Source organism: Oncorhynchus mykiss, chromosome 11 (assembly GCF_057628025.1).
Source record: "Oncorhynchus mykiss isolate SJ-2025 chromosome 11, ASM5762802v1, whole genome shotgun sequence".
NCBI lineage: Eukaryota > Metazoa > Chordata > Actinopteri > Salmoniformes > Salmonidae > Oncorhynchus > Oncorhynchus mykiss.
Genome location: NC_143032.1, coordinates 79,635,782 through 79,661,612, shown reverse-complemented (window position 1 = coordinate 79,661,612; position 25,831 = coordinate 79,635,782). Strand labels below are relative to the sequence as shown.

The 25,831-nt window shown below is 47.1% G+C and overlaps 1 protein-coding gene across 3 annotated transcripts in view; it reads left to right on the top strand.

The window, feature by feature from the left end:
• Nucleotides 1–25,831, top strand: part of LOC110535124 (uncharacterized) — a 67,237-nt gene that overhangs the window by 25,007 nt on the left and 16,399 nt on the right. Inside the window, exons 2-5 of one of the 3 annotated variants that reach the window (XM_090191215.1) lie at nucleotides 6,365–6,569; nucleotides 20,728–20,914; nucleotides 21,282–21,496; nucleotides 21,742–23,322. In XM_090191215.1, the coding sequence (XP_090047341.1) occupies nucleotides 21,934–23,322 (1,389 nt within the window). In that variant the 5' untranslated portion in view covers nucleotides 6,365–6,569; nucleotides 20,728–20,914; nucleotides 21,282–21,496; nucleotides 21,742–21,933. Of the gene's footprint in view, nucleotides 1–5,904; nucleotides 6,570–20,727; nucleotides 20,915–21,281; nucleotides 21,497–21,741; nucleotides 23,323–25,831 lie in introns of those variants that run through there. The other 2 variants (XM_090191214.1, XM_090191216.1) reach the window with 2 other exon arrangements.

The following is a 25,831-nucleotide window of genomic DNA, read 5'->3' as shown; positions in this document are numbered from 1 at the left end:
TGACTCTGTACCGGTACCCCCTGTATATAGCCTCCACATTGACTCTGTACCGGTACCCCCTGTATATAGCCTCCACATTGACTCTGTACCGGTACCCCCTGTATATAGCCTCCACATTGACTCTGTACCGGTACCTCCTGTATATAGTCTCCACATTGACTCTGTACTGGTACCCCCTGTATATAGCCTCCACATTGACTCTGTACTGGTACCCCCTGTATATAGCCTCCACATTGACTCTGTACCAGTACCCCCTGTATATAGCCTCCACATTGACTCTGTACCGGTACCCCCTGTATATAGTCTCCACATTGACTCTGTACCGGTACCCCCTGTATATAGTCTCCACATTGACTCTGTACTGGTACCCCCTGTATATAGCCTCCACATTGACTCTGTACCGGTACCCCCTGTATATAACCACCACATTGACTCTGTACCGGTACCCCCTGTATATAGCCTCCACATTGACTCTGTACCGGTACCCCCTGTATATAGCCTCCACATTGACTCTGTACCGGTACCTCCTGTATATAGCCTCCACATTGACTCTGTACCGGTACCCCCTGTATATAGCCTCCACATTGACTCTGTACCGGTACCCCCTGTATATAGCCTCCACATTGACTCAGTACCGGTACCCCCTGTATATAGCCTCCACATTGACTCTGTACCGGTACCCCCTGTATATAGCCTCCACATTGACTCTGTACCGGTACCCCCTGTATATAGCCTCCACATTGACTCTGTACCGGTACCCCCTGTATATAGCCTCCACTTTGACTCTGTACCGGTACCCCCTGTATATAGCCTCCACATTGACTCTGTACCGGTACCCCCTGTATATAGCCTCCACATTGACTCTGTACCGGTACCCCCTGTATATAGCCTCCACATTGACTCTGTACCGGTACCCCCTGTGTATAGCCTCCACATTGACTCTGTACCGGTACCCCCTGTATATAGCCTCCACATTGACTCTGTACCGGTACCTCCTGTATATAGCCTCCACATTGACTCTGTACCGGTACCTCCTGTATATAGCCTCCACATTGACTCTGTACCGGTACCCCCTGTATATAGCCTCCACATTGACTCTGTACCGGTACCTCCTGTATATAGCCTCCACATTGACTCTGTACCGGTACCTCCTGTATATAGCCTCCACATTGACTCTGTACCGGTACCCCCTGTATATAACCTCCACATTGACTCTGTACCGGTACCTCCTGTATATAGCCTCCACATTGACTCTGTACCGGTACCTCCTGTATATAGCCTCCACATTGACTCTGTACCGGTACCCCCTGTATATAGCCTCCACATTGACTCTGTACCGGTACCACCTGTATATAGCCTCCACATTGACTCTGTACCGGTACCCCCTGTATATAGCCTCCACATTGACTCTGTACCGGTACCCCCTGTATATAGCCTCCACATTGACTCTGTACCGGTACCCCCTGTATATAGCCTCCACATTGACTCTGTACCGGTACCCCCTGTATATAGCCTCCACATTGACTCTGTACCGGTACCTCCTGTATATAGTCTCCACATTGACTCTGTACCGGTACCCCCTGTATATAGCCTCCACATTGACTCTGTACCGGTACCCCCTGTATATAGCCTCCACATTGACTCTGTACCGGTACCCCCTGTGTATAGCCTCCACATTGACTCTGTACCGGTACCCCCTGTATATAGCCTCCACATTGACTCTGTACCGGTACCTCCTGTATATAGCCTCCACATTGACTCTGTACCGGTACCTCCTGTATATAGCCTCCACATTGACTCTGTACCGGTACCCCCTGTATATAGCCTCCACATTGACTCTGTACCGGTACCTCCTGTATATAGCCTCCACATTGACTCTGTACCGGTACCTCCTGTATATAGCCTCCACATTGACTCTGTACCGGTACCTCCTGTATATAGCCTCCACATTGACTCTGTACCGGTACCTCCTGTATATAGCCTCCACATTGACTCTGTACCGGTACCCCCTGTATATAGCCTCCACATTGACTCTGTACCGGTACCCCCTGTATATAGCCTCCACATTGACTCTGTACCGGTACCCCCTGTATATAGCCTCCACATTGACTCTGTACCGGTACCCCCTGTATATAGCCTCCACATTGACTCTGTACCGGTACCCCCTGTATATAGCCTCCACATTGACTCTGTACCGGTACCCCCTGTATATAGCCTCCACATTGACTCTGTACCGGTACCCCCTGTATATAGCCTCCACATTGACTCTGTACCGGTACCCCCTGTATATAGCCTCCACATTGACTCTGTACCGGTACCCCCTGTATATAGCCTCCACATTGACTCTGTACCGGTACCCCCTGTATATAGCCTCCACTTTGACTCTGTACCGGTACCCCCTGTATATAGCCTCCACATTGACTCTGTACCGGTACCCCCTGTATATAGCCTCCACATTGACTCTGTACCGGTACCCCCTGTATATAGCCTCCACATTGACTCTGTACCGGTACCCCCTGTATATAGCCTCCACATTGACTCTGTACCGGTACCCCCTGTATATAGCCTCCACATTGACTCTGTACCGGTACCCCCTGTATATAGCCTCCACATTGACTCTGTACCGGTACCCCCTGTATATAGCCTCCACATTGACTCTGTACCGGTACCCCCTGTATATAGCCTCCACTTTGACTCTGTACCGGTACCCCCTGTATATAGCCTCCACATTGACTCTGTACCGGTACCCCCTGTATATAGCCTCCACATTGACTCTGTACCGGTACCCCCTGTATATAGCCTCCACATTGACTCTGTACCGGTACCCCCTGTATATAGCCTCCACATTGACTCTGTACCGGTACCCCCTGTATATAGCCTCCACATTGACTCTGTACCGGTACCCCCTGTATATAGCCTCCACATTGACTCTGTACCGGTACCCCCTGTATATAGCCTCCACTTTGACTCTGTACCGGTACCCCCTGTATATAGCCTCCACATTGACTCTGTACCGGTACCCCCTGTATATAGCCTCCACATTGACTCTGTACCGGTACCCCCTGTATATAGCCTCCACATTGACTCTGTACCGGTACCCCCTGTATATAGCCTCCACATTGACTCTGTACCGGTACCCCCTGTATATAGCCTCCACATTGACTCTGTACCGGTACCCCCTGTATATAGCCTCCACATTGACTCTGTACCGGTACCCCCTGTATATAGCCTCCACATTGACTCTGTACCGGTACCCCCTGTATATAGCCTCCACTTTGACTCTGTACCGGTACCCCCTGTATATAGCCTCCACATTGACTCTGTACCGGTACCCCCTGTATATAGCCTCCACATTGACTCTGTACCGGTACCCCCTGTATATAGCCTCCACATTGACTCTGTACCGGTACCCCCTGTATATAGCCTCCACATTGACTCTGTACCGGTACCCCCTGTATATAGCCTCCACATTGACTCTGTACCGGTACCCCCTGTATATAGCCTCCACATTGACTCTGTACCGGTACCCCCTGTATATAGCCTCCACATTGACTCTGTACCGGTACCCCCTGTATATAGCCTCCACATTGACTCTGTACCGGTACCCCCTGTATATAGCCTCCACATTGACTCTGTACCGTAATACCCTGTATATAGCCTCCACATTGACTCTGTACCGGTACCCCCTGTATATAGCCTCCACATTGACTCTGTACCGGTACCCCCTGTATATAGCCTCCACATTGACTCTGTACCGGTACCCCCTGTATATAGTCTCACTATTGTTATTTTACTGCTGCTCTTTAATTATTTGTTATTCTTATTTCTTACTTTTTTTGTTGTATTTTTTTTTTAACTGCGTTGTTGGTTAAGGGTTTGTAAGTAAGCATTTCACTGTAAGGTCTACTACACCGGTTGTATTCAGCGCATGTGACAAATAAAATTTGATTTGATCCACATACACACTCTCACACTCTCACACATGCCTTCTTTCAACCTTCCTGAACATGAACTAGCATGTTACAGCTTCTGGTTTAGAGTAACTGATGATTGACACCGTTGTGGGAAAGCTAACTGTGTGTGTGTGTGTGTGTGTGTGTTAACTAACTATTTGTAAATAAACACTGTCTGGTGCCTAAGAGAATGAAAATGTAAATATACACCCCAGTGTTATAACCCCCATCCCCCATCCTCTCACACACTGGGGGTTTTCTCCTGCAGCAGAGCAGAGGGCTTATCTTTGGGCACAGAGAACACACTTTATCAGCTAAACTACAGGAGCTTCACTTCCTGTTAGCGTGTGTGTGTGTGTGTGTGTGTGTGGTAATAGTGAACACCATGTTAACTGGGTGAGAGCTATTTAGTGACAACACATAGTGGAAGAAACAACGTGACTATTGAACACATTCACACAAGTAAGCTACATACTCATACATACATACATACATACTCACTCCCATTTATGTATACACACACATTACAACCATATACATAGAAACACTTGTTACACACACACACACACACACACACAGAGAGAAAGGTTGTTTTCAGAGCGTTCTCTGCTCTCTCTGCTTCTGAAAACAGACTGAGCAGGTGGGCGGAGCTTTGGCTTCCCCTGCACTCCACCTAGCCAATCAGATTCTCAACTACTCCAGCTGAGCCCCCTCCCCCAGCCAATCAGAAGCCCCCCTCCCCCCTTCTCTATATGTGTTCAGTGCTGACTGAGCAGAGAACACGCCTGAAACTACCAGCTGGGAGGAACAGAGACGAAAAGCAGAGAGGGCAGAGAGAAGGAGAGAAAGAAAGATAGGGGGGCTGTGAGCTAAAGGGAGAGTGGGAAGCAGAGCGAGAGAGAGTGGAGGAGAGGGGGAAGCAGAGTGAGAGAGAGTGGAGGAGAGGGGGAAGCAGAGCGAGAGAGAGTGGAGGAGAGGGGGAAGCAGAGCGAGAGAGAGTGGAGGAGAGGGGGAAGCAGAGCGAGAGAGAGTGGAGGAGAGGGGGAAGCAGAGCGAGAGAGAGTGGAGGAGAGGGGGAAGCAGAGCGAGAGAGAGTGGAGGAGAGGGGGAAGCAGAGCGAGAGAGAGTGGAGGAGAGGGGGAAGCAGAGCGAGAGAGAGTGGAGGAGAGGGGGAAGCAGAGCGAGAGAGAGTGGAGAGAGGGGGAAGCAGAGCGAGAGAGAGTGGAGGAGAGGGGGAAGCAGAGCGAGAGAGAGTGAAGGAGAGGGGGAAGCAGAGAGAGTGGAGGAGAGGGGGAAGCAGAGAGAGTGAAGGGGAAGCAGAGAGAGTGGAGGAGAGGAGGAAGCAGAGAGAGTGGAGGAGAGGAGGAAGCAGAGCGAGAGTGGAGGAGAGGAGGAAGCAGAGCGAGAGTGGAGGAGAGGAGGAAGCAGAGCGAGAGTGGAGGAGAGGAGGAAGCAGCGAGAGTGGAGGAGAGGAGGAAGCAGCGAGAGTGGAGGAGAGGAGGAAGCAGCGAGAGAGTGGAGGAGAGGAGGAAGCAGAGAGAGAGTGGAGGAGAGGGGGAAGCAGAGAGAGAGTGGAGGAGAGTGGGAAGCAGAGAGAGAGTGGAGGAGAGTGGGAAGCAGAGAGAGAGTGGAGGAGAGTGGGAAGCAGAGAGAGAGTGGAGGAGAGGGGGAAGCAGAGAGAGAGTGGAGGAGGGGGAAGCAGAGAGAGAGTGGAGGAGAGGAGGAAGCAGAGAGAGAGTGGAGGAGAGGAGGAAGCAGAGAGAGAGTGGAGGAGAGGGGGAAGCAGAGAGAGAGTGGAGGAGAGTGGGAAGCAGAGAGAGAGTGGAGGAGAGTGGGAAGCAGAGAGAGAGTGGAGGAGAGTGGGAAGCAGAGAGAGAGTGGAGGAGAGGGGGAAGCAGAGAGAGAGTGGAGGAGGGGGAAGCAGAGAGAGTGGAGGAGAGGGGGAAGCAGAGAGAGTGGAGGAGAGGGGGAAGCAGAGAGAGAGTGGAGGAGAGGGGGAAGCAGAGAGAGAGTGGAGGAGAGGGGGAAGCAGAGAGAGAGTGGAGGAGAGTGGGAAGCAGAGAGAGAGTGGAGGAGAGTGGGAAGCAGAGAGAGAGTGTAGGAGAGTGGGAAGCAGAGAGAGAGTGGAGGAGAGGGGGAAGCAGAGAGAGTGGAGGAGTGGGGGAAGCAGAGCGAGAGAGAGTGGAGGAGAGGGGGAAGCAGAGCGAGAGTGTGTGCAAGCAAGAGATGTGGGGATGGGAGGGTTTATGTGTCTGTTAAAGAGTTACTGAGGGAAAGGGAGGGTTAGGGTTAGTGTTGTTGGGCATACCAGGACGGGAGGGGAGTAGAAAGAGCCACTTAACCACAGCACTAGAACAGCCTGATGAGCACTGGACTTGGGAACAACGTTTCTCTCTTAAAACCCTATTCAGGTTGAGGAGGCCAAGAGAGGAAGAAAGAGCAAAAGAAAGCGAAGAGAGAGGGAGAGATATAACGAAGGCAAGCTGACCGGCTAGACTCTCTGAAAGGCAGAGAGACACCAGTCACCAGAGGTGCTCGCCCCAAAAACAAAAAGGAGAAGTGGAAAAACAAAGGCAGAGGAAAAGAAAGAGAAGCCTTGGCTGTGTCTCTGTGAGGGTGAGTGCCTTGGCTGTGTCTCTGTGAGGGTGAGTGCCTTGGCTGTGTCTCTGTGAGGGTGTGTGCCTTGGCTGTGTCTCTGTGAGGGTGAGTGTCTTGGCTGTGTCTATGTGACTGTGAGTGTCTTGGCTGTGTCTCTGTGACTGTGAGTGTCTTGGCTGTGTCTCTGTGAGGGTGTGTGCCTTGGCTGTGTCTCTGTGAGGGTGAGTGTCTTGGCTGTGTCTCTGTGAGGGTGAGTGCCTTGTGCCTTGGCTGTGTCTCTGTGAGGGTGAGTGCCTTGGCTGTGTCTCTGTGAGGGTGAGTGCCTTGGCTGTGTCTCTGTGAGGGTGAGTGTCTTGGCTGTGTCTCTGTGACTGTGAGTGTCTTGGCTGTGTCTCTGTGACTGTGAGTGTCTTGGCTGTGTCTCTGTGACTGTGAGTGTCTTGGCTGTGTCTCTGTGAGGGTGTGTGCCTTGGCTGTGTCTCTGTGAGGGTGAGTGTCTTGGCTGTGTCTCTGTGAGGGTGAGTGCCTTGTGCCTTGGCTGTGTCTCTGTGAGGTTGAGTGTCACAAGCTGATATCCCCATTTCTGTTGTCTGTCTGTGTTGTTGTCAGGAAGCCTGGCACTCAGCAGCTCCAAAAATTGCCTCGAACAGTGGGAGGGGGAGGGAAGGAGGAAGGGGGAGGAAGAAGAGAGAGAGGGAGAAAGGGGGGGGGTAGAAATAGAGGGAGAGGGGGGAGAGATAGGGAGGGGGAGGTAGAAAGGTAGTTTGAGATAGGAAGAGAACCCTAACAAACAGCATTCTCACAACTATCCATCTGAGCTGATGACTTAGCTAAGATCGCCTATATATATATATATATATATAGACCTCTATATATACACACAGTACCAGTCAAGTGTTTGGACACACCTACTCAGTTTTTCTTTATTTTTACTATTTTCTGCATTGTAGAATAATAGTGAAGACTGTGAAATAACACATATGCAATCATGTAGTAGCCAAAGAAGTGTTAAACAAATCTAAATATATTTGAGACTCTTCAAATTAGGCACCCTTTGCCTTGATGACAGCTTTGCACACTCTCGGCATTCTCTCAACCAGCTTCATGAGGTAGTCACCTGGAATGCATTTCCTTTAACAGGTGTGCCTTGTTAAAAGTTCATATGTGGAATTTCTTAACTTCTTAATGCATTTGAGCCAGTCAGTTGTGTTGTGACAAGGTAGGGGTGGTATACAGAATATGGCCCTATTTGGGCATTTACCATATTATTGCAAGAACAGCTCAAATAAGCAAAAAGAAATGACAGTCCATCATTACTTTAAGACATGAAGGTCAGTCAATGAGAAAATATCAAGAACTTTGACAAATTTCTTTAATTGCAGTCGCAAAAACCATCAATCGCTATGATGAAACTGTCTCTCATGAGGACTGCCACAGGAAAGGAAGACCCAGAGTTACCTCTGCTGCAGAGGATACGTTCATTAGAGTTAACTGGTTCTCATGAGGACCACCACAGGAATGGAAGACCCAGAGTTACCTCTGCTGCAGAGGATACGTTCATTAGAGTTAACTGGTTCTCATGAGGACTGCCAAAGGAAAGGAAGACCCAGAGTTACCTCTGCTGCAGAGGATACGTTCATTAGAGTTAACTGGTTCTCATGAGGACCGACACAGGAAAGGAAGACCCAGAGTTACCTCTGCTGAAGAGGATACATTCATTAGAGTTAACAGTCTCAGAAATTGCAGCAAAATAAATGCTTCACAGAGTTCAAGTAACAGACACATCTCAACTTCAACTGTTCAGAGGAGACTGCGTGAATCAGGCCTTCATGGTCGAATTGCTGCAAAGAAACCACTACTAAAGGACACCCATAATAAGAAGTGACTTGCTTGGGCCAAGAAACATGAGCTAATGACATTAAACCATGGGAAATTAGTTCTTCTGATGGATGGGTCCAAATTGGTGATTTTTGGTTACATGAGCGAGGGACATTAGACTGGTGTAAATCTGTCCTTTGTTCTGATGAGTCCAAATTTGAGATTTTTGGTTCCAACCGCCGTGTCTTTGTGAGACGCAGAGTACGTGAACGGATGATCTCTGCATGTGTGTTTCCAACTGTGAAGCATGGAGGAGGAGGTGTGATGGTGCTTAGCTCATGACATTTTCTGTGATTTATTCAGAATTCAAGGCACGCTTAACCAGCATGGCTACCATAGCATTCTGCAGTGATACTCCATCCTATCTGGTTTGAGCTTAGTGGGACTATCATCTGTTTTTCAACAGGACAATGACCCAATACACCTCCAGGCTGTGTAACTGCTATTTGACCAAGAAGGAGAGAGATGGAGTGCTGCATCAGATGACCTGGCCTCCACAATCACCCGACCTCAACATAATTGAGATGGTTTGGGATGAGTTGGACCGCAGAGTGAAGGAAAAGGAAAATCAGCCAACAAGTGCTCAGCATATGTGGGAACTCCTTCAAGACTGTTGGAAAAGCATTCCAGGTGTAGGTGGCTGAGAGAATGACAAGAGTGTGCAAAGCTGTCATCAAGGCAAAGGGTGTCTACTTTGAAAAATCCCAAATGTTAAATATATTTAGATTTGTTTAACACTTTTTTGGTTACTACATGATTCCATATGTGTTACTTCATAGTTTGATGTCTTCACTATTATTCCACAATGTAGAAAATAGTCCAAACAAAGAAAACCCCCAGAATTGGTAGGTGTTCTAAAACTTTTGACTGGTAGTGTATATCACTGGGACCTGCTGCTGACCATCAGGCAGTGGACAGGCTATGAGTGAGTGGAGTGGAGTGGAGTGGAGTGGAGTGGAGTGGAGTGGAGTGAGTGAGAGGGCCGGAGAGGTGTGTGTCCGTTGGTTGAGAGAGTGCTAAGGCAGAGACAGCTGAGAGACGAGCAACGTCGTGACAACTTTTTACCAGTTGTAGGTAGGCTATTTAGACTGGTCATTATGGAGACACCATTTTTCCATAAAACATATAGACAGCTGGAGCTGAGATCACTCCTTCAAGACTGTTGAAAAATTCCACAAATTAACTTTTAAGAAGGCACACCTGTTAATTGAAATGCATTCCAGGTGACTACCTCATGAAGCTGGTTGAGAGAATGCAAAGAGTGTGCAAAGCTGTCATCAAGGCAAAGGGTGCCTAATTTGAAGAATCTCAAATATAAAATATATTTTGATTTGTTTAACACTTTTTTGGTTACTACATGATTGTGTTATTTCATAGTATTGATGTCTTCACTATTATTCTACAATGTAGAAAACATTACAAATAATGAGTGAGTAGGTGTGTCCAAACTTTTGACTGGTACTGTGTACACAAGAACAGAGGGAAACAGATACTGTTTCTCTCTGTCAATTCAATTCAAGGGCCTTTATTGGCATGGGAAACATATTTTTATTTTATCAGGTAAGTTGACTGAGAACATGTTCTCATTTATAACAACAACTTGAGGAATAGTTACAGGGGAGAGGAATGAGCCAATTGTCAGCTGGGGATGATTAGTTGACTGCGCTGGTATGAGGGATAGCTAGGGACTTTAGCCAGGACACCAGGGTTAACACCCCTACTCTTACTATAAGTGCTATGTGATCTTTACTGACCTCAGAGCGTCAGGACACCCGTTTAACATCACATCCAGAAGACAGCACCCTACACAGGGCAGTGTCCCCAATCACTGCCCTGGGGTATTGGGATATTTTTTTAGACCAGAGGAAAGAGTGCCTCCTACTGTCCCTCCAACACCACTTCCAGCAGCATCTGGTCTCCCATCCAGGGACCAACCTTGGTTAACTTCAGTAGTAAGCTAGAAGTGGGATGCAGGGTGGTATGCTGCTGGCATAGGGATGCTGCTGACATATGATAACATTGCCAAAGCAAGTGAAGTAGATAATATACAAAAGTGAAATAAACAATAAAAATGAACAGTAAACATTACACTCACAGAAGTTCCAAAATAATAAAGACATTACGAATGACATATTATGCACATATATTGTTGTAATGATGTGCAAATGGTTAAAGTACAAAAGGAAAATTAAATAAACATAAATATGGGTTGTATTTACAATGGTGTTTGTTCTTCACTGGTTGCCCTTTTCTTGTGGCAACAGGTCACAAATCTTGCTGCTGTGATGTCACACTGTGGTAATTCACCCAGTAGATATGGGAGTTTATCAAAATTGGGTTTGTTTCCAAATTCTTTGTGGATCTGTGTAATCTGAGGGAAGTATGTGTCTCTAATATGGTCATACATTTGGCAGGAGGTTAGGAAGTGCAGCTTAGTTTCCACCTCATTTTGTGGGTAGTTTGTCTCTCTTTCTCTCTCTGTTTTTTTTTCTCTCTCTATCTCTTAGAGTTTTCTCTCACTCCCTCTGTTCGTAGTCTGTCATTACATGACCTTCCTCTGTACACGATGACGTCACATTCTAACTCTGTGGATCACACTAACCTAATCCCATCAACAGTTGTGTGTGTGTGTGTGTGTGTGTGTGTGTGTGTGTGTGTGTGTGTGTGCGCGTGTGTGTGTGCGTGTGTTTATCTGCTGGACCTATATATTCTAGACCTATAGATTATGGATTTATAGAGACACACATTCTAACTCTGTGGATCACACTAACCTAATCCCTTCAACAGTTGATTGTGTGTGCGTGTGCGTGCACGTGTGTGCGCGTGTGTGTGTGCGTGTGTTTATCTGCTGGACCTATATATTCTAGACCTATAGATCATGGACCTATAGAGACACACATTCAGCAGCCAATGAGAATCTGGGCACTGGATTAAGCCTTTAACGTTAATGAGAGAGATTCTCTAACAAGAGATTGCATCAAGAACATTCCGTGAACATCACCATGGTTACACAACCTGAGAGTGTGACGTTTGTTGCTTCCCAGATGGCACCCTATTCCCTATATAGTGCACTACTATAGACCAGAGCCCTATTCCCTATATAGTGCACTACTATAGACCAGAGCCCTATTCCCTATATAGTGCACTACTATAGACCAGAGCCCTATTCCCTATATAGTGCACTACTATAGACCAGAGCCCTATTCCCTATATAGTGCACTACTATAGACCAGAACCCAATTCCCTATATAGTGCACTACTATAGACCAGAACCCTATTCCCTATATAGTGCACTACTATAGACCAGAGCCCTATTCCCTATATAGTGCACTACTATAGACCAGAGCCCTATTCCCTATACAGTGCACTACTATAGACCAGAGCCCTATTCCCTATATAGTGCACTACTATAGACCAGAACCCAATTCCCTATATAGTGCACTACTATAGACCAGAACCCTATTCCCTATATAGTGCACTACTATAGACCAGAGCCCTATTCCCTATATAGTGCACTACTATAGACCAGAGCCCTATTCCCTATATAGTGCACTACTATAGACCAGAGCCCTATTCCCTATATAGTGCACTACTATAGACCAGAGCCCTATTCCCTATATAGTGCACTACTATAGACCAGAACCCTATTCCCTATATAGTGCACTACTATAGACCAGAGCCCTATTCCCTATATAGTGTACTACTATAGACCAGAGCCCTATTCCCTATATAGTGCACTACTTTTGACCAGAGCCCTATTCCCTATATAGTGCACTACTATAGACCAGAGCCCTATTCCCTATATAGTGCACTACTATAGACCAGAGCCCTATTCCCTATATAGTGCACTACTATAGACCAGAACCCTATTCCCTATATAGTGCACTACTATAGACCAGAGCCCTATTCCCTATATAGTGCACTACTATAGACCAGAGCCCTATTCCCTATATAGTGCACTACTTTTGACCAGAGCCCTATTCCCTATATAGTGCACTACTATAGACCAGAGCCCTATTCCCTATATAGTGCACTACTTTTGACCAGGCCCCATAGCCATTAGTTAGCCTAGAAAGATGATATACAGAGGCAGTATCTTAATTTGATCACCCCTGTTGCAGATTCTGAAGTTTGTAATTTCCACTTTGAAATTTCAGGCTTGATTTTCCCAATACGAAACATGTATCAACCCCTATGCCCATTAATGCCCATTAATTATAATCCACATAACAATTCACATAACAATTCACATTTCCTGTTGCTGCAGGATTATTTCCCTGCTGTAGAAAACTGGCTCAAATTAAGATCCTACATCTGTATCAACGAGGGCCAAACGCTCAAGTATATCGGCCCTCACCTTTGACCTCTTGACCCCTAACCACCCAACAGGTAAATGGCAGGTTGCTTCTGGGTCAGAAGTGTGGGTGGGAGTGGGTAACACAAGTTTGGTGACACCTTACTTGGGGAGGACGGCCTGGTGGTAATGACTGGAGCGGAATCTGTGGAATGGTATCAAGTACATCAAACCCAAGGTTTCCATTCCAGCCATTATTATAAGCCCTCAGCAGCTTCCTGTGTTGTGGGTGTGGGTCAGGGTTGTCAAGATGCCCGACAACTTACTGTCTGGGACTGTGTAAGAGGTTGTTAGTGTGAATGTCCACATTGTGGTGTTTGTGTTTTTAAAGCAATGTGTTCATTTAGACTACTTGTGATAGCCAGCCGTTATGACGAGACTTTGGTTTGTGACAGCTCATCAAATACAGACCAAATCTATAGACTTTAAAAATGGACAGTTTCTCTCTCTCTCTCTCTCTCCTTCTCTCTCTCTCTCTCTCTCTCTCTCTCTCTCTCCTTCTCTCTCTCTCTCTCTCTCTCTCTCGCTCTCTCTCTCTCTCTCCTTCTCTCTCTCTCTCTCTCTCTCTCTCTCTCTCTCTCTCTCTCTCTCTCTCTCTCTCACTCTCTCCTTCTCTCTCACTCTCTCCTCTCTCTCCTTCTCTCTCTCTCTCCTCTCTCTCTCTCTCTCTCTATCTCTCTCTCTCTCTCTCTCTCTCTCTCTCTCTCTCTCTCTCTCTCTCGTAGTCCTTTCCGGCTCCACTGTGTTTGTTTAGCTACTACAGTATTATACTTTCTCTTCATTTTCTTTGGGCTGCGTCCCAAAAATAGGGTTCTGAAGACACCCTGTCTGGGTCTCTATTCAAGGCCTGGTCCGTAGAGTGAACGTTACTTGACACTCAGAAAAATAAGAAGGCTGAAAATAAGCATAAGTGATGTTGTACTGCAGGGGTCCCCAGTCGGGGGACGATTTATTTTTCTTTTCTTGAGGGGGTGGTCGGGGGCCCGGAACGTAATTAGAAACAGGTCCTTGCTAACATAGCAGGTCCTTTCTAGCCTCCAAACCTGGGAGGGGAACAGACATAGGTTACGTCCCAAGTGGTTCCCCTATTTTCTATGGGCCATGTGGTCCAAAGTAGTGCACTACAGAGAATAGGGGGCCATTTTTGATTTGTTTATTGAACCTTTATTTTAACTAGGCAAGTCAGTTAAAAACAAATTCTTATTTACAAAGACGGCCAAACCCTCCTCTAATCCAGACAACGCTGGGCCAATTGTGTGCTGCCCTATGGGACTCCCAATCACGGCCGGTTGTGATACAGCCCGGGGTCAAACCCGGGTCTGTAGTGAAGCCTCTACCACTGGGATGCAGTGCCTTAGACCGCTGTGCCACTCGGGAGCCAATTAGCTGACTGTCCTGGCGGAGGGGGGGGGGGGGGGGGTGGACATGCTCTGTCGTAGTTCTCCATGACACTGACAGTATACAGACGATACTTGTAGCTTGTAATTAATGGGTATGTTGTGTTTTACATACAAGCTGCGATCACATGTCAGTAGAGGAGAGACTTGGATTGAATGGGCTAATGGAAATGGAAACCGAGTCCAGGACAGATTTCACAGGACTAGCATGTAAACGAACGACAACTGTAGGTCCTACCTTCAGAGGGCTCTCAGGAGTAATGGTGTGTGACTTCTGGGAGAACATATGTCACTAGAGAGTCATTACGGAGGTCACATTGGATTGGTTCTCTCTGCCTTGGCTGTCTCTGCCTCAGGAGGTGTGCATTTGTGGGTATTTATGTTCCTAATATTGAGTTGCACCCCCCCCCCCCCCCCCCTTTCCCTCAGAACAGCCTCAATTCGTCGAGGCTTGGACTCGACAAGGTTTTGAAAGCGTTCCACAGGGATGCAGTCCCATGTTGACTCCAATGATTCCCACAGTTGTGTCAAGTTGTCTGGATGTCCTTTGGGTGGTGGGCTATTCTTGATAAACATGGGAAAAGCGTGAAAAACCCAGCAGCGTTGCAGTTCATGACACACTCAAACCGGTGCGCCTGGCACCTACTACCATACCCTGTTCAAAGGCACTTCAATCTTTTGTCTTGCTCATTCACCCTCTGAAAGACACACATACACATGTCTCAATTGTCTCAAGGCTTTAAAATCCTTCTTTAACCCGTCTCCTCCCTTTAATCTACACTGATTGAAGAGGATTTAACAAGTGACATCAATTTGGGATCATAGCTTTCCCCTGGATTCACCTGGTCAGGCTGTCAAGGAAATAGCAGGTTCACTCATTCACTCAGTGTGTTACTACATGTGTGAGTGTATATGTGTGTGTTTGTCTCTCATAGAGACGTCCTGTCCTGTAATGTCAACAGGCAGAGCAGGGCCCTGATGTTTGTCTCTCATAGAGACGTCCTGTCCTGTAATGTCAACAGGCAGAGCAGGGCCCTGATGTTTGTCTCTCAGAGAGACGTCCTGTCCTGTAATGTCAACAGGCAGAGCAGGGCCCTGATGTACTGTAACTCTTCTCTAATGGCACTACATTCCCCATATAGTGCACTCCTTTTGACCAGGGCCCACAGGGGTCCAGTAGTAGTGCATTATACAAGGAGTAGGGTGTTATTTGGGACACTATAACCATGTTACCTCGAGAACCAAATTACACTCTACAGCCCAGCCATCTGGAAACCAACCTTATTCACTGTGATGTCACACACACTACATGAAGACAACAGACATTCTCTCTCTGCTTCTCGCTCCTCTCTCTCTCTCTCTCTGTCTCTGTCTCTGTCTCTCTCTCTCTCTCTCTCTCTCTCTTTCTCTTTCTCTCTTTCTTTTTCTCTTTCTCTTTCTCTCTTTCTCATTCTCGCTGTCACTCTCTCTCTCATTCTCTCATTCTCTCTCTCTCATTCTCTCATTATCTCTCTCTCTCATTCTCTCTCTCATTCTCTCTCTCATTCTCTCTCTCTCTCTCTCTCTCTCTCTCTCTCTCTCTCTCTCTCTCTTTCTCATTCTCGCTGTCACTCTCATTCTCTCTCTCTCTCTCATTCTCTCTCTCTCTCTCATTCTCTCTCTCATTTTCTCTCTCTCTCATTTTCTCTCTCTCTCATTTTCTCTCTCTCTCTCATTTTCTCTCTCTCTCTCATTCTCTCTCTCTCTCTCTCTCTCTCTTTCGCTCTCTTTCTCTTTCTCTCTTTCTCATTCTCGCTGTCACTCTCTCTCTCTCTCTCATTCTCTCATTGTCTCTCTCTCTCTCATTGTCTCTCTCTCTCTCTCTCTCTCTCTCTTTCTCATTCTCGCTGTCTCTCTCTCTCTCTCTCTTTCTCATTCTCGCTGTCACTCTCTCTCTCTCATTCTCTCTCTCATTCTCTCTCTCTCTCTCATTCTCTCTCTCTCATTCTCTCTCTCTCTCTCTCATTTTTTCTCTCTCTCATTTTCTCTCTCTCTCTCATTTTCTCTCTCTCTCTCTCATTTTCTCTCTCTCTCTCTCATTCTCTCTCTCTCTCTCTCTCTCATTCTCTCTCTCTCTCTCATTCTCTCTCTCTCTCTCTCTCATTTTCTCTCTCTCTCATTTTCTCTCTCTCTCATTTTCTCTCTCTCTCTCTCATTCTCTCTCTCTCGCTCTCATTCTCTCTCTCTCTCTCTCTCTCTCTCTCTCTCTCTCTCTCTCTCTCTCTCTCTCTCTCTCTCTGTTACATCTCTCCGAGTCCTCAAACATATGGTTAGATGAGACAAAAATGTAGCTTTTTGGCCATCAAGGAAATTGCTATGTCTGGCACAAACCCAACACATCTCATCACCCCGAGAAAACCACCCACACAGTGAAGCATGGTGGTGGCAGCATCATGCTGTGGGGATGTTTTTCATTGGCAGGGACTGGGAAACTGGTCAGAATTGGAGGAATAATGGATGGCACTAAATACAGGGAAATTATTGAGGGAAACCAGTTTCAGTCTTCCAGAGATTTGAGACTGGGATGGAGGGTCACCTTCCAGCAGGACAATGACCCTAAGCATACTGCTAAAGCAACACTTGAGTGGTTTAAGGGGAAACATTTAATCGTCTTGGAATGGCATAATCAATGCGCAGACCTCAATCGAATTGAGAATCTGTGGTATGACTTAAAGATTGCTGTACACCAGCGGAACCCATCCAACTTTCAAGGAGCTGGAGCTGTTGTTCCTTGAAGAATGGGCAAAAATCCCAGTGGCTAGATGTGCCAAGCTTATAGAGACATACCCCAAGAGACCTGCAGCTGTAATTGCTGCAAAAGGTTTCTCTACAAAGTATTGACTTTTGGGGGGGGGGGGGGGGGTGAATAGTTTTTTTTTTTGTCAACTTTCTTGTTTGTTTCACAATAAAGATTTGATATCTTCAAAGTGGTAGGCATGATGTGTAAATCAAATGATTACAAACCCCCCCAAAAACTCTATTTTAATTCCAGGTTGTAAGGCAACAAAATTGGAAAAATGCCAAGGGGGGTGAATACTTTCGCAAGCCACTGTATTCTCACACACTTCCTGTTTCTCTCCCCCTCTCTCATTCTCTACCTCTCCATCTCTCTCTCTGTCTCTATTCAATTTCAATTCAATTTATTGAGCTTTATTGGCATGGGAAACATATGTTAACATGGCCAAAGCAAGTGAAGTATATAATAAACAGAAGTGATGTAAACAATAAAAAATGAACAGTAAACATTACACTCACAAAAATTCCAAAAGAATAAAGACATTTCAAATGTAATATTATGTTTATATACAGTGTTGTAACAATGTGTAAATTGTTAAATTACAAAAGGGAAAATAAATAAACACAAATATAGGTTTTATTTACAATGGTGTTTGTTCTTCACTGGTTGCCCTTTTCTTGTGGCAACAGGTCACATACTGTATATTGCTAACCTAACCTCCTGTAGTTTATCAAAATTGGATGTGTTTTCCAATTCTTTGGGCTGGTGTAATAGGAGGGAAATATGTGTCTCTAATATGTCATCCATTTGGCAGGAGGTTAGGAAGTGGTCAGGTATTCTGCCACTGTGTACTCTCTGTTTAGGGTCAGTCACAGTGGTCAGGTATTCTGCCACTGTGTACTCTCTGTTTAGGGCCAGTCACAATGGTCAGGTATTCTGCCACTGTGTACTCTCTGTTTAGGGTCAGTCACAGTGGTCAGGTATTCTGCCACTGTGTACTCTCTGTTTAGGGTCAGTCACAGTGGTCAGGTATTCTGCCACTGTGTACTCTCTGTTTAGGGCCAGTCACAGTGGTCAGGTATTCTGCCACTGTGTACTCTCTGTTTAGGGTCAGTCACAGTGGTCAGGTAGGGTCAGTTACAGTGGTCAGGTATTCTGCCACTGTGTACTCTCTGTTTAGGGCCAGTTACAGTGGTCAGGTATTCTGCCACTGTGTACTCTCTGTTTAGGGCCAGTCACAGTGGTCAGGTATTCTGCCACTGTGTACTCTCTGTTTAGGGTCAGTCACAGTGGTCAGGTATTCTGCCACTGTGTACTCTCTGTTTAGGGTCAGTCACAGTGGTCAGGTATTCTGCCACTGTGTACTCTCTGTTTAGGGCCAGTCACAGTGGTCAGGTATTCTGCCACTGTGTACTCTCTGTTTAGGGTCAGTCACAGTGGTCAGGTATTCTGCCACTGTGTACTCTCTGTTTAGGGCCAAATAGCATTCTAGTGTGCTCTGTTTTTTTTATCAATTCTTTCCAATGTGTCAAGTAATTAACTTTGTGTTTTCTCTGTCTCTGTCTCCATCTCGCTCTCTCTCACTCTCATCTCTCGCTTTATTCTTCTCACTCACTCACTCACTCACAATCTCTCTCTCTCTCTCCCTCTCTCTGTCTCTCTCTCTCTCTCTCTCTCTCTCTCTCTCTCTCTCTCTCTCTCTCTCTCTCTCTCTCTCATGTTCTATTTATACTGTCTTGTCATGGTCAGCTCTTCAGCTGGAATCCAACCGTCAGGTTGCATTATTCCATTTATTACTGGGGGGGGGATCATCGGTTGCTCATGGCAACGTTACTGGAGTTGAAGTTATTTCATCACTGTTGGACTGGAGGCAGTGGGATTTTGGGAGATGAGGGGTGTGAATTACTATGATAGAAACTAGAAAGGGTCATTTTGGCCCTGAGCGCTCTGGAGCAGGTTTTCATCAACGATCTCTCTGCATCTTTCCCTCGATCTTGACTAGTCTCCCAGTTCCTGAAAAACATCCCCACAGCATGATGCTGCCACCACCATGCTTCACCGTAGGGATGATGCCAGGTTTCCTCCAGACGTGACGCTTGGCATTCAGGCCAGAGAGTTCAATCTTGGTTTCATCAGACCAGATAATCTTCTTTCTCATGGTCTTTAGGTGCCTTTTTGGCAAACTCCAAGCGGACTGTCATGTGCATTTTACTGAGGAGTGGCTTCCTTCTGGCCATTCTACCATAAAGGCCTGATAGGTGGAGTAGTGCAGAAATGGTTGTCCTTCTGGAAGGTTCTCCCATCTCCACAGAGGAACTTTGGAGCTCTGTCAGAGTGACCATCAGTTTCTTGGTCACCTCCCTGACCAAGGCCCTTCTCCCCCGATTGCTCAGTTTGGCCGGGCGGCCAGCTCTAGGAAGAGTCTCGGTGGTTCCAGTCTTCTTCCCTTTAAGAATGATGGAGGCCACTGTGTTATTGGGGACCTACATGTTTTGGTACCCTTCCCCAGATCTGTGCCTCGACACAGTCTGGTCTCGGAGAGCTACAGACAATTCCATTGACATCGTGGCTTGGTTTTTGCTCTGACATGCACTATCTTTCCAAATCATGTCCAATCAATTGAATTTACCACAGGTGGACTCCAATCAAGGAGCTCAATTTCGAGGCTCTTAGCAAAGGGTCTGAATACTCATGGAAATAAGGTATTTCTGTATTTTTTTTTTTATACATTTGCAAAATATTGCAAACTGTAGATCAGGATGATATTATTTTTGTGACTTTTTACCCCTTTTTCTCCCCAATTGGTTGTTACAGTCTCGGGAAAGAAGAAGGTTGAGAGACATGCGTCCTCCGAAACACGACCCTGCCAAGTCGCACTGCTTTTTGACACACTGCCCGCTTAACCCGGAAGCCAGCCGCACCAATGTGTCGGAGGAAACACCGTACAACTGGCGACCGATGTCAGTGTGCATGCGCCCGGCCCCGCCACAAAGAGTCGCTAGAGCACGATGAGACAAGGACATCTTGGCCTTCCAAACCCTCTCCTAACCTGGACAACGCTGGGCCAATTGTGCACCAACTCATGGGTCTCCCAGTCACAGCCGGCTACAACACAGCCTGGGCTACAACTACAGGTCTGTAGTTGACGTCTCAAGCACTGCGATGCAGTGACTTAGACCACTGTGCCACTCGGGAGGCCCGTAGATTGGGATTTTTCACCTGGTTACATACATTGTTCAACACCGCTGTTTTTCAGCATGGTTTTTGATTTTCTATATTATAAAAAAATCAACTAAGAAGTCGGCTCTTTTTCAGTGGGTGTCAATGGGGACGGCCAATTTCTTTTCCCACAAGGTGGGCTTGGTCTAAGGGAATTTCTTCTCATGAAGTGAATATGTACTAGGAGTATGGTCCATTAGAATGCACACAGGCCATTTGCCGGCATTAGTTGGAATCCTTGCCCCGGTGTTCTCATTTGTGTTGACATTTGGGTGCCCATGTCATGTTGACCTTCTGAGATGTTTCCTTGGAACATCATCTTTACCCCCCCCCCCCCCCCCCCCTCTCTCTCACCCCCACGTACCCTGTCCCAAGATCCACAAAGTCTAGATGGTTCAAGGTTCAGTCCGCTGTGCCTTATTGTTCCGTATTAGGTCAAATAGGAGCTAAAATGGTAATATAAGTAAACTTGTGTCTGTTGTCTTTGAAATATTGATTCAGTTGAGGTAAATTGATTAATTAATATCTTTCTTTGTCTCTCTGTCTCTCCAGGGTTTCTCTGTGGAATGCCCGTGTCATGATGCCGTCGCTGAGACTCACCCTGCGTCCAGGTGACCAGGGAGGGCGTGTCGAGTCGTCAGCCAATCACAGCAGGTGCTTTAGGAGAGTCAGTTCCTGTTTATGTTCATCAGTACTTCCTCTCAGAACCCTCCCGCCTCACTGATGTCCTGCCCCCTCGGTAAGTAGGCCACTCAATCAATCAATCAAAGTAGGCTACTCCCTGCCAGCACTTCTTTGTCAAGATTCTAACACTATCCTTATAAATTGTTACACACTCCTGTCCTCATAGCTCATAATAACCGATAGTAAGTCTGTTATAACATCAGTATGTGTTGATGGTCACTTTCTATCCATAGCCTCATAGCTCATAATAACCGATAGTAAGTCTGTTATAACATCAGTATGTGTTGATGGTCACTTTCTATCCATAGCCTCATAGCTCATAATAACCGATAGTAAGTCTGTTATAACATCAGTATGTGTTGATGGTCACTTTCTATCCATAGCCTCACCACCACATATTTTCTTTCTCTCTCTCTCTCCAGGCGGTAGGTAGGTAGTTCCTGTATCCATCTCTTCCATCACTTCCTCTTCCTCCTTACTGTCTGGCTGTGTGGGGATGCTGGTGCTAGCTGGCACTGTTCGTAACTATGGTGATAGTCAGGTAACCGTGGCAAGAGGAGTCTGTGGGCACAGCTTCCTGATGTTGTGCCAGGTGCTGAGGGGACAGGAGGGCACCATCGAACGAACGGGCACAGAGGTGAGGCGTTACTATGTACTGTGGGGCAAACCCCAACTAGTCGCACGAGTGAAACTAGCATTGTCATCATGTTAATCATGAATTTATATCTATGAGAGATTTCAGAGAAAAGTTGAGTAATTAGCTTTTTCATTCTGGTGCAAACAGTTGTGTGCTGAGTTTCTAAGTCTGTTTGTTATTGTTATTGTTTGCAAGTCAATAAGTGTGTCTAGTATGTGTATTATTACACCTTTGCTTCTCCTCAGGTGCTGTGCAACTCTGCTTCCTAGTTTACACTGATGACATCACAACAGGAAGCATAGGACCTATCTTACTGTAGAACGTCAATCTCCGCCTCCTTGCACTTTCTAGAACTTCCTGTTGCTGCTACTTGACTTCCTGTTGCACAAAGTCTCTCAGACACTCTTAAGACCTCTAACCTCTGAACCCAAGCAGCCATGAGGCACATTCACGTAGAACTGACACGCGGCAGCAAGGAGGAGATGGCTCCTGTGGAGCTTCCATCCCAGGATGGGGACCTGCCTCCTCCCACGGCCCCCTCACAGGTCCCCGACCTTGGGGTGATGAGACCGGGGTTGGTGGTTCCCAAGCCCTTTGGTCATGAGCAGCTGCGTCTCCAGAAGGTCTATCAGCTCTCCATCTTCTCCCAGCTGGGGGGGTTCTCAGCCTCCGAGCTCCCCAGAACCAGTGAGGCCCAGCCGGGGCAAGTCCAGCCGGGTCAGGTCCAGCGGACTGACAGGGTGGGGGTCAAGAGAGGACAGGGTGGGGTTCAAGAGGATTCCCATCTAACACACAAATGGCCCCACCTGGCTGGGGACCTCGACAGGGAAAGGGATGGAGGGGTGCTGTCAGGGTCAGGACCTGGGGTAGGGGTGGATGTCGGAATGGGGGTAGGGATGGGGTTAGGGGTGGGGCAGGGGCCTGTATCCTCCTGCATCATGGTGGATCACAGAGACTCAGATGGGGGCCTGTCGCCTAGATCCCCCCCACCTGCACCCCTCTCTCCGGGCCACACCCCCGCCCGACGCCCTGCCCAGCACAATCACGACAGGCCCGTCCCGGACCTGTGGGCCCCGCTGTCGCCCAAACCATCCCCCATGGTCGAGCCCCACAGCCCTCCTGGCTCCCGCAGCCCCTTTCCCAGCATAGAGTCTCCTCCTGGGGGCAACGCGTCAGCCTGCTCCTTGGGCAATCCTGGAGGGTCTGGGGAGGGCTGCAGTAGTGGCTCCTCATTGGGACAGAATCAGCCCAACTGCTGCACTGACGGCCCCCGTGGGGCCCTTGGGGCATTCGACACCCGTAGCCCTCCTGGAGGACCTCCCCTCGGACCTCCAGGCTCCCTCTCCCACCGCTTCCCTCCCGCCACAGACCCCCAGGAGCCTGGGGAGGGTAGGGAGTGGGGGGCCAAGCTGGAGTCCTCACCGCCCCATCCCAGTGCCGCCGCCTTCAACTCCACCAACGGCCTGAGCTCCGTGGAGAAGACCCCCAGCACCAGCGGCCTGAGCTCCGTGGAGAAGACCCCCAGCGCCAGCGGCCTGAGCTCCGTGGAGAAGACCCCCAGCGCCAGCGGCCTGAGCTCCGTGGAGAAGACCCCCAGCACCAGCGGCCTCCGTGGGATCTCTTCGGGTCCCTGCCCGGCCAAGAAGAAACTGCTATCATCCAGCGACACGGGAGAGTCGTGTTCGGAGGACGAGGGCCCCTCCACCTCTAAGAGGAGCCGTCTGGCCCCGGGGTTAGGGCTGGCCTCCTGCAGGGGCACCGATGCCAAGGCTGCCCCCTTCTGGAACCACCTGCTTCCCAACGCACGGGACCCAAACCACACCAAGGTGAGGAGCACAGACTAGCAAAAGCAGGCACATACAAACACCAGAGGAGGCTGGTGGGAGGAGCTATAGGGGCACAGGCTCATTGTAATGGCTGTTATGGAATAAAAGGAACGGTATCAAACACATCAAACCACATGCTTGATTCTGTTCTATTTATTCTATCCAGCCATTACAATGAGTTCGTTTTCCTATAGCTCCTCCCGCCAGCCTCCTCTAACACAGGCACGTATATACACACACAAAGGCACACACACAGGAGTTGAATGGTTGGAACCCGGTTACCGAGAATTACTGAGATTTACTGCCCAAAACCTCTCCCGTTTCCCGGGATAAATAACTGAGAGAAAAAAATAAAAGAAGTAAATTATAATAAATTAATTATATGAACAGCATGGCTTAAAATTGAACTGTTAAATTATATTTGTCTAAATCTGGCTTCTCTACGGCCTCTGCATGATGAATATTCGCTCAGGGTGGGGACAGACCATTTTTATTTATTTATTTATTTCACCTTTATTTAGCCAGGTAGACCAGTTGAGGACAAGTTCTCATTTACAACTGCGACCTGGCCAAGATAAAGCAAAACAGTGCGACAAAAACAACAGCAACAGAGAGTTACACATAAACAAACGTACAGTCAATAACACAATAGAAAATAAAAACATAAAAATCTATGTACAGTGTGTGCAAATGTAGAAGAGGAGGGAGGTAGGCAATAAATAGGTCATAGAGACAAAATAATTACAATTTAGCATTAACACTGGAGTGATAGATATGCAAGTAGAGATACTGGGGTGCAAAAGAGCAAGAGGATAAATAACAATATGGGGATGAGGTAGTTGGGTGTGCTATTTACAGATGGGCTGTGTACAGGTACAGTGATCAGTAAGCTGCTCTGACAGCTGATGCTTAAAGTTTGAGAGGGAGATATAAGTCTCCAGCTTCAGAGATATTTGCAATTTGTTCCAGTCATTGGCAGCAGAGAACTGGAAGGAAAGGCGGCCAAAGGAGATGTTGGCTTTGGGGATGACCAGTGAAATATACCTGCTGGAGCGTGTTGCTATTTGTTTTATTTTACCTTTATTTAACTAGGCAAGTCAGTTAAGAACAAATTCTTATTTTCAAACACAGCCTAGGAGAAGTGGGTTAACTGTATTGTTCAGGGGCAGAATGACAGATTTTTACCTTGTCAGTTCAGGGATTCAATCTTGCAACCTTTCAGTTACTAGTCCAACGCTTTAACCACTAGGCTACCTGCCACTATGGTGACCAGTAAGCTGACATAAGGCGGGGCTTTACCTAGCTAAGACTTATAGATGACCTGGAGCCAGTAGGTTTGGCGACAGATATGTAGTGAGGGCCAGCAACGAGAGCATACAGGTCACAGTGGTGGGTAGTATATGGGGCTTTGGTGATAAAACGGATGGCACTGTGATAGACTGCATCCAGTTTGCTGAGTAGAGCGTTGGAGGCTATTTTGTAAATGACATCGCCGAAGTCAAGGATCGGTAGGATAGTCAGTTTTACGAGGGTATAGCAGCATGAGTGAAGGAGGCTTTGTTGCGAAATAGGAAGCCGATTCTAGATTTAATTTTAGATTGAAGATGCTTAACTTCTTGACGCACCCATCCCGTTAGCGGGATCATTTTCATCAACACCCGCTGAATTGCAGCGGGCCAAATTCAAATTAAATTACTAAACATATTTAATTTTCATGAAATCACATGTGCAATATAGCAAAACACAGTTTAGCTTGTTGTTAATCCACCTGGAGTGTCAGATTTCAATACAGCTTTTCGGCGAAAGCATAACAAGCGTTTATGTAAGAACATCTCTCTCAGTAGACAAAATATTACAAACACTAGCAGCCAAGTAGTTTGGTCACGAAAGTCAGAAAAGCAATAGATTAAATCGCTTACCTTTGATGATCTTCGGATGTTTGCACTCACGAGACTCCCAGTTACACAATAAATGTTCCTTTTGTTCCATAAAGATAATTTTTATACCAAAATACCTCCATGTTTGTTTGACGCGTTATGTTCAGAAATCCACAGGCTCGAGCCGTCACCTCATCGCAGACGAAAATTCCAAATAGTATCCGTAATGTCCACAGAAACATGTCAAACGTTTTTTATAATCAATCCTCAGGTTGTTTTTAAAATATATAATCTATAATATATCAACCGGGACTGTCGCTTTTTCAATAGGAGAGGGAGAGACAATGGCTGCCCCACTCTGTGGCGCAAGCAAAACTCTGCGAACACCCACTGACGTGATGTTATCTTTCTCGCTCATTTTTCAAATTAAAAGCCTGAAACTATGTCTAAAGACTGTTGACACCTTGAGGAAGCAATAGGAAAAGGAATCTGGTTGATATCCCTTTAAATGGAGGCAAGGCATCCAATGGAACAGAGAGCTTTCAGGAAAAACAGCACTTCCTGGTTTGATTTTCCTTAGGTTTTCGGGCTGCAATATCAGTTATGTTATACTCACAGACAATATTTTGACA